General features: G+C 47.5%; 1 protein-coding gene across 1 annotated transcript in view; it reads left to right on the top strand.

The window, feature by feature from the left end:
* The window catches only part of LOC311142944 (long-chain-fatty-acid--CoA ligase 6-like), a 129,338-nt gene extending 115,709 nt beyond the window's left edge, over positions 1-13,629 (top strand). Inside the window, exons 16-21 of the mRNA XM_084178707.1 lie at positions 332-420; positions 594-710; positions 897-1,040; positions 11,505-11,606; positions 11,953-12,024; positions 12,173-13,629. Of these exons, the coding sequence (XP_084034833.1) occupies positions 332-420; positions 594-710; positions 897-1,040; positions 11,505-11,606; positions 11,953-12,024; positions 12,173-12,313 (665 nt within the window). The 3' untranslated portion in view covers positions 12,314-13,629. The remainder of the gene's footprint in view (positions 1-331; positions 421-593; positions 711-896; positions 1,041-11,504; positions 11,607-11,952; positions 12,025-12,172) is intronic.
* The last annotated feature ends 581 nt before the right edge of the window (positions 13,630-14,210 follow it).

Here is a 14,210-nt window from a genome sequence, read left to right on the forward strand (position 1 = left end):
GGCAGCCCACTGTTAGTTTGGCAACAGACACAACTGAATGTGTGTGGATGACATTCAGGGGTCTCAGTGGGGAATAACAATTTCAGATCTTCACACACCCTATAATTGGAAAATATTATCCAACTGCTCCCCCTACTGGTTTGATTCTATATTTTCGTATTTTCAGCTTCACGTTGCTGCTTGGCTTGATACTGTATAAATGCATCATTTTTGGTGGCAGCCAATTTACTATGTAATGACTTCAGTCAAACAAATTAAGACATGACTTCACAGCTGTCTGTACACTAGATTTGTTTCTAATACTTCTCCTTGGTTTGATGACTAACTCTAGGTCATGTTGGGGCACCATTGCCATGTAACCTCATCAAGCTGGTGGATGTGGCTGAGAAGAACTACTTTGCATGCAAGGGAGAAGGAGAGGTGAGTTCAATAAATCATCATGGATATTTTAGGATAATCCCTATTTGAACAGGGCCATAGACAATTGATCACTGAGGCTATGTAAACATTGGTCAATGTGATAGTTGGGTGCTGAACACATTCTCTTTCATTCTCACTCTGTGGCTGTCTCCCTCTCGCTGATCATCCATTAGGTGTGTGTGAAAGGACCCAATGTTTTCAAGGGCTATCTCAAAGACCCTGAGAGGACTGCTGAAACCCTGGACACAGACGGTTGGCTCCACACCGGAGACATAGGGAAATGGTTACCTGTTCGTACACATGCTTGTTTATGACCCTTCCCTTGAAAATACCTTTCCTCAAACATCTATTTGCCTTCCTTGTGTTATGTACCCTCAATATTAGGGCCAAATCCTAACTTGACATTCACAAGTATCTCAATTAAAATGTAAGGTATGAGCATATTTTTGACGTCTGCCCTCCTCTCCTCTCCTCAGAACGGTACACTAAAGATCATTGACAGGAAGAAGCACATCTTTAAGCTGGCCCAGGGAGAGTACATCTCTCCTGAGAAGATAGAGAACATTTACATCCGCTGTGAGCCCGTGACCCAGCTCTACGTCCATGGTGACAGCCTACAGGTGATCTCCCTAACCACTTCGTTGTTATCGCATGACAGCCCATGGTAAGAGTTGTTTGGGCATTATCATTAAAGATGGGCACTGGACCCAGAACCACTGGCACACAGCTAGACATTAGCATAATACAAAAAATCCCCATAAAAATCTGCCAGTTTAAGCTAGAGATATTTTTTAAATTTTTTTGCAATTCACTGCATCTGCACTTCCGCATCTGCGGTGAAAGGTGGCAGAGCTCGAGCGGTGTTTGTCAGACCATGAGACATCTCGAAAATTGGTCTTCTCACAAAATCAGGTAACACTTACTTGACACCCAGCATCATAACACGTTATGACACAGTCATAATATGTCATAACAGCTGACATAACTTGTCATAACCAGTCATAATATGGTCATAACACTGTCATGACACATATATTTAGAACTGTTGTGACATACTGTATATTGCATGATTTTATCACTGGTTATGACACCTACATAAGAATGTCAAAACCCACAAAACATGCACCTACCCCAATGCTCTGTTGCTTATGAGCAGATTTCAGGAGCATGATAAGGCACCCTCTTTTTGACTGATGACTGACATAAGGTCATGGTCACGATGCTTCTTGACCGTGTCATAAAGTGTATTTTCTTAGTCCAAGTAAAGTGACACAGGATGGTCACAATGCTTCTTGACCGTGTCATAAAGTGTATTTTCTTAGTCCAAGTAAAGTGACACAGGATGGTCACAATGCTTCTTGACCGTGTCATAAAGTGTATTTTCTTAGTCCAAGTAAAGTGACACAGGATGGTCACAATGCTTCTTGACCGTGTCATAAAGTGTATTTTCTTAGTCCAAGTAAAGTGACACAGGATGGTCACAATGCTTCATGAAAGTGTCATAAAGTGTATTTTCAGCAGGTTATTTAAAATATGATGGAAAAAAACACGACTGTAAATAATTAATTACAACAACAACAAAGGACTTAAGAAACAAACTTTTAAACAAAAGGAAACTTCTTGGCAGGGAAATAAATAATTTGAATAAATGTGAGTTTTGACACTCTTATGTAGGTGTCATAACCAGCCATAGAATAACACAATATATGTCACAACAGGTGTAAATATGGGTCATGACAGTGTTATGACCATATTATGACAGGTTATGACCGTGTCATAATGTGTTATGACGCTGTGTTTCAAGTAAAGTCTTACCCAAAATCGTCTCTAGTGTCTGAACGGTTTGACTATTATGACCCCTCTGTGGAAAGATGACACTCTCACCAACACAATGGTGTTCTCCGTTTTGCGCTACGGCCTCCACAAGAGTCTTGGGACTCGCCTGAAGTCGGTACAGCCGATCTGCCAACTTCTGTCTGTAGCGTCCGAACAGTTTGGGCTTCCCACTAATATGACCCCTCTGTGGAAAGGTGAGACTCTCACGAACACGAATATGTTGTTTTGCTCTAGGACGCCCACAGGCCTCACAAGACTCGTCTGAAGGTCCCCCGTACAAGTTGGAAAAATTAATGGAAGTATACTGAACTAAAATATAAACGCATGTCACGGTTTCGGCCGAGGCTGCTCCTCCTCCTTGCTCGGGCAGGCTTCGGCGGTCGTCGTCCCCGGAGTACTAGCTACCACCGTTGTATGTTATCGATGTTTGTTTGGTTTTGTCTTCTTTGTACACCTGTTCCCTGTTAGTGTTAATTATGTATCCTATAAGTTTCTCGTTTGTTAGTCGTGTGTTGTGTGTAATTGTTCCGCCTGTCTGTTGGTGCTGTCCTTTTGCCTATTGCTTGTTTAGGACCGTCGCACTGTTTTCGTGCGCTATCAGTGTTTTGGTGTTTTACGCACTGTTGCGTAATCGTTCGCCTCCGGGTTTGTTTAGGCCCGTTTTGTTATTTTTTGTAGTCTAGTAAAGTCTGGTTAGACGAAGCTTCTGTGTCCTGCGCTTGATTCCTACACCACATCCACATCAGCCTCCTGACAGAGCAACATGTTTAGTGTTGGTCCCATGTATCATGAGCTGAAATAAAAGATTCCAGAAATTGTCCATATGCACATTTATTTCTCTAAAATGTTGTGCACAAATTTGTTTACATCACTGTTAGTGAGCATTTCTCCTTTGCCAAGATAATCCATCCACCTGACATGTGTGGCATATGAAGAAGCTGATTAAACAGCATGATCATTACACAGGTGCATCTTGTGCTGGGGACAATAAAAGACCACTCTAAAATGTACAGTTCTGTCACACAACACAACGCCACAGATGTCTCAAGTTTTGAGGGAGTGTGCAATTGGCATGCTGACTGCAGGAATGTCCACCAGAGCAGTTGCCAGAGAATTGATTGTTAATTTCTCTACCATAAGCCTCCTCCAACTTCGTTTTAGAGAATTTAGCAGTCCGTCCAACCAGCCTCACAACCGCAGACCACCTGTATAGTATTGTGTGGGCGAGCGGTTTGCTGATGTCAACATTGTGAACAGAGTGCCCAATGATGGCGGTGTGGTTATGGTATGGGCAGGCATAAACTACGGATAACGAACACAATTGCATTTATCGATGGCAATTTGAATGCACAGAGATACCGTGACAAGATCCTGAGGCCCATTGTCATGCCATTCATCAGCCGCCATCACCTCATGTTTCAGCATGATAATGCACGGCCCCATGTCGCAAGGATCTGTACACAATTCCTGGAAGCTGAAAATGTCCCAGTTCTTCCATGGCCTGCATACTCACCAGACATGTCACCCATTGAGCATGTTTGGGATGCTCTGGATCGACATGTACGACAGCGTGTTCCAGTTCCCACCAATATCCAGCAACTTCAACCAGCCATTGAAGAGGAGTGGTGTCAGGGCGTGTAGTATGGTGTAGTGTAGGAATCAAATGCAGGACGCAGACTGAAGGTTCCAAAAGCTGTATTTCTAGCCCAACACAGGCAACAGGACAACTAAGCCCGACAGCAAAACCACGCACGAAGGCGAAAGGCAAATGCGCACTAACAGGTGCGACAAAATGAAACGGTGCACACACAAGTGCAACTAAGCTCCAGCACAGTGGAGAAATACGCTCAACCGAGCAACACACAACACTGACGGAAACAATCATACACAACACTAGACAAACACAACGAGAAACTTATAGGACACTAATTACGTAAAACAGAAACAGGTGTGGAAACAAACAGACAAAAGCAAACGAACATGAAACATCTATCGGTGGCAGCTAGAATTCCGGAGACGACGAACGCCGAAGCCTGCCCGAACAAGGGAGAGAGGCAGCCTCGGCCGAAACCGTGACAGTACCCCCCCCTTGACGCGCGGCTCCAGACGTGCGCCGACTCCGGCCTCGGGGACGACCAGGGGGACGCGGCGCAGGGCGCGTCGGATGCCTCCGATGGAACTCCGTCAGGAGCGACGGGTCCAACACGTCTCTCCTCGGCACCCAGCACCGCTCCTCCGGACCGTACCCCTCCCACTCCACTAGATACTGGAGACCCCCCATCCGACGTCTCGAATCCAAGATGGATCTCACGGAGTACGCCGGTGCCCCCTCGATGTCCAACGGGGGCGGAGGAGTCTCCAAGATCTCATCTTCTTGGAGTGGGCCCGCTACCACCGGCCTGAGAAGGGACACATGGAACGAGGGGTTAATACACTTATACTCCACAGGTAGCTGTAATCTATAACATACCTCGTTCAACCTTCTCAGGACTTTAAATGGCCCTACAAACCGCCGACCCAGTTTCCAACAGGGCAGGCGGAGGGGCAGGTTTCTGGTAGAGAGCCAGACTCGATCACCAGGTGCGTACACCGGTGCCTCACTGCGGTGGAGATCAGCGCTCGCCTTCTGACGTCGGAGGGCCCGCTGCAGGTGGACGTGTGCAGCGTTCCAAGTCTCCTCCGAGCGCCGCGCCCACTCATCCACCGCAGGAGCCTCGATCTGGCTCTGCTGCCAGGGTGCCAGAACCGGCTGGTAACCTAACACACATTGAAATGGAGTTAGGTTAGTGGAGGAATGGCGTAGGGAATTCTGGGCCATCTCGGCCCAGGGAACGTACCTTGACCACTCCTCCGGCCGGTCCCGGCAGTATGTTCTGAGAAACCTACCCACATCCTGGTTTACGCGTTCCACCTGCCCATTGCTCTCCGGGTGGTAACCCGAGGTGAGGCTCACCGAGACCCCCAACCGCTCCATAAACGCTCTCCAGACTCTGGAGGTGAATTGGGGACCCCGATCAGCCACAATGTCCTCGGGTACCCCGTAGTGCCGGAACACATGGGTAAACAGTGCCTCGGCAGTTTGCAGGGCCGTAGGAAGACCCGGCATGGGGAGCAAACGACAGGCCTTAGAGAACCGGTCCACAACGACCAGGATGGTAGTATTCCCTTGGGAGAGGGGAAGGTCTGTTATAAAGTCCACTGAGAGGTGGGACCATGGCCGTTGTGGAACGGGCAGGGGTAGCAACTTACCCCTAGGTAGATGTCTAGGCGCCTTACACTGGGCGCACACCGAGCAGGAGGAAACATAAACCCTCACATCCCTAGCCAACGTGGGCCACCAGTACTTGGCACTAAGACAGTGCACTGTCCGGCCGATACCCGGATGTCCAGAGGAGGGTGACGTGTGAGCCCAATAGATCAATCGATCCCGAACCTCGAGCGGAACGTACTTCCGACCCTCCGGGCACTGTGGTGGACTAGGGTCGGTGCCTAACGCCCGCTCGAGTTCAGCATCGACCTCCCACACTACCGGTGCCACCAGACACGACTCAGGCAGTATGGGAGTGGGCTCCACGGACCTCTCCTCCGCGTCATACCGCCGAGACAGCGCATCTGCCTTGCCATTCTGTGACCCAGGGATGTACGTGATCTTAAACGTAAACCTGGTCAAGAACATACTCCATCTTGCCTGGCGAGGGTTCAGCCTCCTCGCCGCCCGGATGTACTCCAGGTTACGGTGGTCCGTCAAAATGAGGAAAGGGTGTTGAGCCCCCTCAAGCCAGTGCCTCCACACCTTTAGAGCCTGTACCACGGCTAACAGCTCCCTGTCCCCTACGTCATAGTTCCGCTCCGCCGGACTGAGCTTCTTAGAATAAAAAGCACAGGGGCGGAGTTTAGGTGGCGCGCCAGATCGTTGTGAAAGCACGGCTCCTAAACCGGCCTCCGACGCGTCCACCTCTACTTGGAACGGCAAAGAGGGATCCGGATGCGCCAGCACCGGGGCCGAGGTAAACAGGTCCTTCAGCCTCCCAAATGCCCTGTCCGCCTCGGCCGACCACTGCAGACGCACCGGACCCCCCTTCAACAGAGACGTGATGGGAGCTGCCACCTGTCCAAAACCCCGGATAAACCTCCTGTAGTAATTTGCAAACCCCAAAAACTGCTGCACCTCCTTCACAGTGGTTGGTGTTTGCCAATTACGCACGGCCGACACCCGGTCTACCTCCATCCTCACCCCTGACGCAGACAACTGATAACCCAAAAAGGAGACCGACTCCTGGAAAAACAGACACTTCTCTGCCTTCACATACAGGTCGTGCTCCACCAGCCTCCGCAACACCTTGCGCACCAGGGCCACATGCTCGACACGGGTAGGTGAGTACACGAGAATGTCATCAATGTACACCACCACCCCCTGCCCCTGCATGTCCCTGAAGATCTCATCCACAAATGATTGGAAAACTGATGGAGCGTTCATCAACCCGTATGGCATGACCAGATACTCGTAATGGCCCGAGGTGGTACTAAAGGCTGTTTTCCATTCATCACCCTCCCTGATGCGCACCAAGTTGTACGCGCTCCTGAGATCTAGTTTCGTGAAGAAACGCGCCCCATGCAACGACTCAGTCATGGTCGCAATCAGCGGGAGTGGATAACTATACTTCACCGTAATCTGATTGAGACCACGGTAATCGATGCATGGGCGCTAACCATCATCCTTTTTCTTCACGAAAAAGAAACTCGAGGACGCGGGGGAAGTGGACGGCCGTATGTATCCTTGTCTCAGCGATTCGTCTATGTAAATCTCCATAGCTTTCTTCTCCTCCTGAGACAGAGGATACACATGGCTCCGTGGGAGCGCAGCTCCTGCCTGGAGGTTTATCGCACAATCCCCCTGCCTATGGGGTGGCAACCGCGTCGCCCTCGCCTTACTAAACGCAATAGCCAAATCCCCATACTCAGGTGGAACGTGCAATGCGGGCACCTGGGTTGGACTCTCCACCGAGGTAGCCCCTACGGAAACGCCCAAACATCTACCCACACACTGAGCAGACCACTCCATCAGAGCCCTCTCCTGCCACGAAATCACTGGGTTATGGGTACTCAACCAGGGCATGCCCAGCACCACCGGATACGCAGGAGAGTCAATCAGGAACAGCTGAATCATCTCCTGATGATCCCCCTGCGCACACATCCTAAGTGGCGCCGTGACCTCCCTGATCAAGCCCGTACCCAACGGACGACTATCTAGGGCGTGAACGGGAAAAGGAACATCAACAGGAATGAGGGGAATCCCTAACGCTAAACAAAACTTTTTATCAATAAAATTCCCAGCCGCGCCTGAATCTACCAGCGCCTTATGCTGGGAATGAGGTGCTACCTGTGGAAAACGTACAGGCATACAAAAATGGGCAACAGAGAGCTCTGGGTGAGTGGGGCGCCTACTCACCTGGAGGGAATCCCCAGTGCGGGACCTGTCGTCATCTCCCCTAGGAGGCCATCCCCAGCACCTAGCCGCGGTGTGTCCTCCCCGACCACAGTTGGTGCAGTGGATGGACCCCCTAGCCTGCCGACTCCTCCTCTCTCTAGCGCCAGCGCCCCCGAGCTCCATAGGACAAGGCTCGGAGGCGCTGGAGGGTGGAATGGACGGACCCTCCGCAGGACGTCCGCGGGTAGCCAGCAGGGTATCCAGCCTGATGGACATATCCACCAGCTGGTCGAAAGTGAGGCTGGTGTCCCTACAAGCCAGCTCCCGACGGACGTCCTCTCGTAGGCTGCATCGGTATAGATCGATGAGGGCCCGATCATTCCACCCTGCATCTGCCGCTAGAGTACGGAATTCGAGCGCGAATTCCTGGGCACTTCTCCTCCCCTGCCGGAGGAAGACCAGACGCTCCCCCGCCGCTTTCCCCTCCGGGGGATGGTCAAACACCGCCCTGAAGCGGCGGGAGAACTCGGTGTACGTAATCGTCGTGGCGTCGATCTTCCTCCACTCCGCGTTGGCCCACTCCAACGCTTTTCCGGCCAGGCAGGAGATCAGGGCGGACACGCTCTCGTGCCCTGAAGGTGCCGGGTGCACGGTGGCCAGGTATAGCTCTACCTGGAGCAGGAATCCCTGACACCCAGCCGCGGTCCCGTCGTAGGCCCTCGGGAGAGATAGTCGGACTCCTCGAGGTTCCGGCGCTGGAATGGGCGGGCTGGCCGATGGTGCTGGCAGGGCGGGCGGCGGTGGAGGCGAACCCCAGCCTCGGAGTGTGGTAATCACCTCCTGCAGGGCGTTCCCCATCTGCAGGAGCTGCTCTTGCTGGTCCCGAACCTGGGCTTCCAGTCTCGTCTGGGCTGCTTCGGCTCCTGCTGATTCCATTGGAGGTGTATGATTCTGTCAGGGCGTGTAGTATGGTGTAGTGTAGGAATCAAATGCAGGACGCAGACTGAAGGTTCCAAAAGCTGTATTTCTAGCCCAACACAGGCAACAGGACAACTAAGCCCGACAGCAAAACCACGCACGAAGGCGAAAGGCAAATGCGCACTAACAGGTGCGACAAAATGAAACGGTGCACACACAAGTGCAACTAAGCTCCAGCACAGTGGAGAAATACGCTCAACCGAGCAACACACAACACTGACGGAAACAATCATACACAACACTAGACAAACACAACGAGAAACTTATAGGACACTAATTACGTAAAACAGAAACAGATGTGGAAACAAACAGACAAAAGCAAACGAACATGAAACATCTATCGGTGGCAGCTAGAATTCCGGAGACGACGAACGCCGAAGCCTGCCCGAACAAGGGAGAGAGGCAGCCTCGGCCGAAACCGTGACAAGTGGGACAACATTCCACAGGCCACAATCAACAGCTTGATCAACTCTATGCGAAGGAGATGTGTGGCGCTACATGAGGCAAACATTTTTTAAGGTACAGTGGGGGAAAAAAGTATTTAGTCAGCCACCAATTGTGCAAGTTCTCCCACTTAAAAAGATGAGAGAGGCCTGTAGTTTTCATCATAGGTACACGTCAACTATGACAGACAAATAGAGATTTTATTTCTCCAGAAAATCACATTGTAGGATTTTTAATGAATTTATTTGCATATTATGGTGGAAAATAAGTATTTGGTCACCTACAAACAAGCAAGATTTCTGGCTCTCACAGACCTGTAACTTCTTCTTTAAGAGGCTCCTCTGTCCTCCACTCGTTACATGTATTAATGGCACCTGTTTGAACTTGTTATCAGTATAAAAGACACCTGTCCACAACCTCAAACAGTCACACTCCAAACTCCACTATGGCCAAGACCAAAGAGCTGTCAAAGGACACCAGAAACAAAATGGTAGACCTGCACCAGGCTGGGAAGACTGAATCTGCAATAGATTAGCAGCTTGGTTTGAAGAAATCAACGGTGGGAGCAATTATTAGGAAATGGAAGACATACAAGATCACTGATAATCTCCCTCGATCTGGGGCTCCACGCAAGATCTCACCCCGTGGGGTCAAAATGATCACAAGAACGGTGAGCAAAAATCCCAGAACCACACGGGGGGACCTAGTGAATGACCTGCAGAGAGCTGGGACCAAAGTAACAAAGCCTACCATCAGTAACACACTACGCCGCCAGGGACTAAAATCCTGCAGTGCCAGACGTGTCCCCCTGCTTAAGCCAGTACATGTCCAGGCCCGTCTGAAGTTTGCTAGAGTGCATTTGGATGATCCAGAAGAGGATTGGGAGAATGTCATATGGTCAGATGAAACCAAAATAGAACTTTTTGGTAAAAACTCAACTCGTCGTGTTTGGAGGACAAAGAATGCTGAGTTGCATCCAAAGAACACCATACCTACTGTGAAGCATGGGGGTGGAAACATCATGCTTTGGGGCTGTTTTTCTGCAAAGGGACCAGGACGACTAATCCGTGTAAAGGAAAGAATGAATGGGGCCATGTATCGTGAGATTTTGAGTGAAAACCTCCTTCCATCAGCAAGGGCATTGAAGATGAAACATGGCTGGGTCTTTCAGCATGACAATGATCCCAAACACACCGCCCGGGCAACGAAGGAGTGGCTTCATAAGAAGCATTTCAAGGTCCTGGAGTGGCCTAGCCAGTCTCCAGATCTCAACCCCATAGAAAATCTTTGGAGGGAGTTGAAAGTCCGTGTTGCCCAGCGACAGCCCCAAAACATCACTGCTCTAGAGGAGATCTGCATGGAGGAATGGGCCAAAATACCAGCAACAGTGTGTGAAAACCTTGTGAAGACTTACAGAAAACGTTTGACCTGTGTCATTGCCAACAAAGGGTATATAACAAAGTATTGAGGAACTTTTGTTATTGACCAAATACTTATTTTCCACCATAATTTGCAAATAAATTCATTAAAAATCCTACAATGTGATTTTCTGGAGAAAAGAAATCTCATTTTGTCTGTCATAGTTGACGTGTACCTATGATGAAAATTACAGGCCTCTCTCATCTTTTTAAGTGGGAGAACTTGCACAATTGGTGGCTGACTAAATACTTTTTTCCCCCACTGTATCTGTGACCAACAGATGCATATCTGTATTCCCAGTCATGTGACATCCATAGATTAGGGACTAATGAATTTATTTAAATTGACTGTTACTCAGTAAAATCTTTGAAATTGTTTCATGTTGCGTTTATATTTTTGTACAGTGTATATACGGAGACTGTTTAGTGCCAAACATAAGAGGTTAATTAAATGTAAAAATAAAAAATAACAAAACCTTCCTGATCTTTCTTAAATCTCTCAGATATAGGACAGACACTTCAGAACAAACTTCCTTTAGATTTTTTGTTGGGACTATCTGTTGTTCCATATAGTGAATATGTTATTCAATGAGTTTATATGGGCTAATAGCAGTAAGGCCAACATTTTTTTTTTAATCAAATAATTTTTGTTGACATTTTTTTGATACTTCAAGGGATCTTAAAATTCAAAATCAAATAGCTAAATGATCCTTGGTATGACTTTCTTAAAACAATTCCATATAGCTTAGTAGAACCCCCCCCCCCCCCCCCCCCCCCCTCCTCCTCCGGCTTAGACAGGGCATAGACTGTAATGGGTTAAAGCCACAGTTTATGCTGGATACTGTTTATGCACAGCTGGTTTCATAGAGAGACACATACTTACTTAAGCCCATCGAGAGAGAGAAAGAGAGAGCGATAAAGACAGACAACATCTGATTATTTCTCATTTCTAAAGGTTACTTGGTGTGTTTCTCTTCCAGTCCTGTCTGGTTGCCATAGTTGTTCCTGACCCAGAGACGATGCCTGCCTGGGCCCTGAAGAAAGGCATGGAGGGGAGCTATCGGGACCTCTGTAAAAATACTGTACGTGATTTCAATCCCATCGTCTACATTCAATGGCGTTTTCATTCTGTTTGTTGCCATGATGAAGGAGAGGGTTGAAATAATCAACTATGTAAATAGATGTGAATAGATTGACGTAATCAAAAGAAAGGATTCCTGTTGCACACCATTAATGTGTAGGTACTGCGCTTTAGAGAAAGATCATCAGATCCTCAGATCCTGAGTAAACTGAGTAAAGAAAAGGAAAGGGCAACTTGTTGAACCCTTTTAGTTGCACCCTGTCCTTTTGTTGAATAGACCGACATAACATAATACATGGTATTGTCTTAGAGTTATGGTATGGTGTCTTGTCTGTGTTTGTGTAAAGGTCCTGAAGAAAGCCATCATGGAAGACTTGCAGCGACTGGGAAAGGCCAGTGGCCTCCACTCGTTTGAGCAGGTGTGTGTGTGCGTGTGTCAATTGTGAGGTGTTCATTGGTGAGGGCAAATGACAACTGTCTGAAAGAGAATTGCTAGATGATGATGACAAACAGCTGATATGCACACTTGACCTGACAAAGGATCTAATGTATTCTGTCTCTCCCAAGGTGAAAAACATATACATCCATAACGAGCAGTTCTCCATACAGAATGGCCTGTTGACTCCCACATTAAAAGCGAAGAGACCCGAGCTGAGGGAGTTTTTTAAGGAGAAGATCGAAGACCTGTACGAAAACATCTCCATGTGAAATACTACCACGACCACCAAATAAAAGCCAGTTTCTCAGCAACATCACTCCTCATTAACATTTGTAATTCACTCCCCTTCACCCCCATCCAACCACAAAACAGACTCAAACCAATCAAACAAGTTACTGACCGTGGGTCAGGAAGGAAGAATCAACTTAGACCCCCACTGACCGAATGCTGTCTGCTGCTCCACGGCAGCCTAGCGGTTAGCATATTGGGCCAGTAACCGAAAGGTTGCTAGTTCGAATACCTGAGCCGACAAGGTGAAAAATATGTTGATGTGCCCTTGAGCAAGGCACTAAACCCTAATTTGCTCCAGGGTCGCCGTACTACTATGGCTGACCGTGTGAAACAACACATTTCACCTACAGTATTAGGTATATGTGACAATACATTTTTTATTTCTTTTTCAATGTAGAGCTAAAACCAAATCAGCCTCATCTCTTATCTTGAAACGCCAGCATCAGACAGTCAACATAGCCTGCATGTTCCTCTTTCTTTTGTAGGCCTATCAAATCATTACAAAAAACTGATGCAATCTTTAAGTTTTTCTCCATGATGTGCTCAGAGAATTTGCCTGGTAAGAACATACCGACCTCGGCTAAAGGCATTGCATGCAGTGTGCCCTGCATTGCTGGGACCGTTGTTGCAGGAGACTTCAAAATGAGTCCTGGGCTTTTAAGGCAGTCAACAGGGGTGTAAAAACATTTTGTCTGTTGCAAAACGTTTTGCAACAGAAACAGTTCAATCAAAACGTAAAATATTTTGCAACAAAATCAAGAGTTTTTATTGGACAAATTCAGGTAGGCCCCTCCCCGTTTCATTCCGTTTATTCTGTTTACTCTAGCAACCAAATGGAAGCAAACGGTAAATGCTTTCCGTTGCAATGCAAAACGTTTTGCAACGGAATCCGACTAATGAAAACACCCCTGGTATACCAACACCGTCAACCGTCATACTGCAAGGCTTTCTCATGTAGTCGAGATCGACAGGCTCCACTCATTGACGGAGGTTAAAACAAAATGGACTGTGAAAAAGTGGGTTTATGTTGTACAAATGTATGGGCTTTTGAGTTAATTTCAGTCCCAAATTATTACTATGTAGATGTACATATTAAGGACAATTAGACATAAGCATATTTAAGCAATGGTTTGAATGGATTTTTTGCGTGTAGTGAAATGAATTGTAACTTTATTTAATCTGTTGTCAAATGGAATCAGCACCATATCCTTGTATTGAATGAGTGCAGCAACAGGGATTAGGGGTGGGGTGGGGATGGAGCAGAGAAAAATAAAATACATTCTGGAATGATTTTAATTTATTCTTTCTTTATTCTTTTCCATGTCAAGTGATGCTTAAACAAACTAAAACAGAATTACCTTTGCATTGCAACACATACTCATTTGGCTGGGCGATATAGACAGAAAGTGTTAAAGGCCCAGTGCAGTCAAAAATGTGATTTTCCTGTGTTTATATATATTTCCACCCGGAGGTTGGAATAATACTGTGAAATTGTGAAAATTATGATAGTGCCCTTTTTATTGTAAGAGCTGTTTGAAAGAAACGCCTGAAATGTTAGCCTGTTTTGGTGGGAGGGAATTTTGGCCTTCCATGGTATTCCAAGCAGTAAATAAGTTAATAGACCAATAAGAAAGAGTTCCAAACCTCTCTGCCAATATTTTCTTCCATTTTATTTGAAAAACAATCACAGTATGGTACTTAATTGTTACCCTGAAATGATTTGATATTGAGATCAAAACGGCTGCATTGGACCTTTAAAGGGATCCTGCGAGATTCGGGCCCTTGTTCTACTTACCCAGAGTCAGATGAACTCGTGGATACCATTTTTATGTCTCTGTACCCGTACCCATAGACTTCCAGTCATTGCGCTAACGC

The sequence above is a fragment of the Coregonus lavaretus genome (genome assembly GCF_964263955.1).
Source record: "Coregonus lavaretus genome assembly, chromosome: 15".
NCBI classification, from domain to species: Eukaryota; Metazoa; Chordata; class Actinopteri; order Salmoniformes; family Salmonidae; genus Coregonus; species Coregonus lavaretus.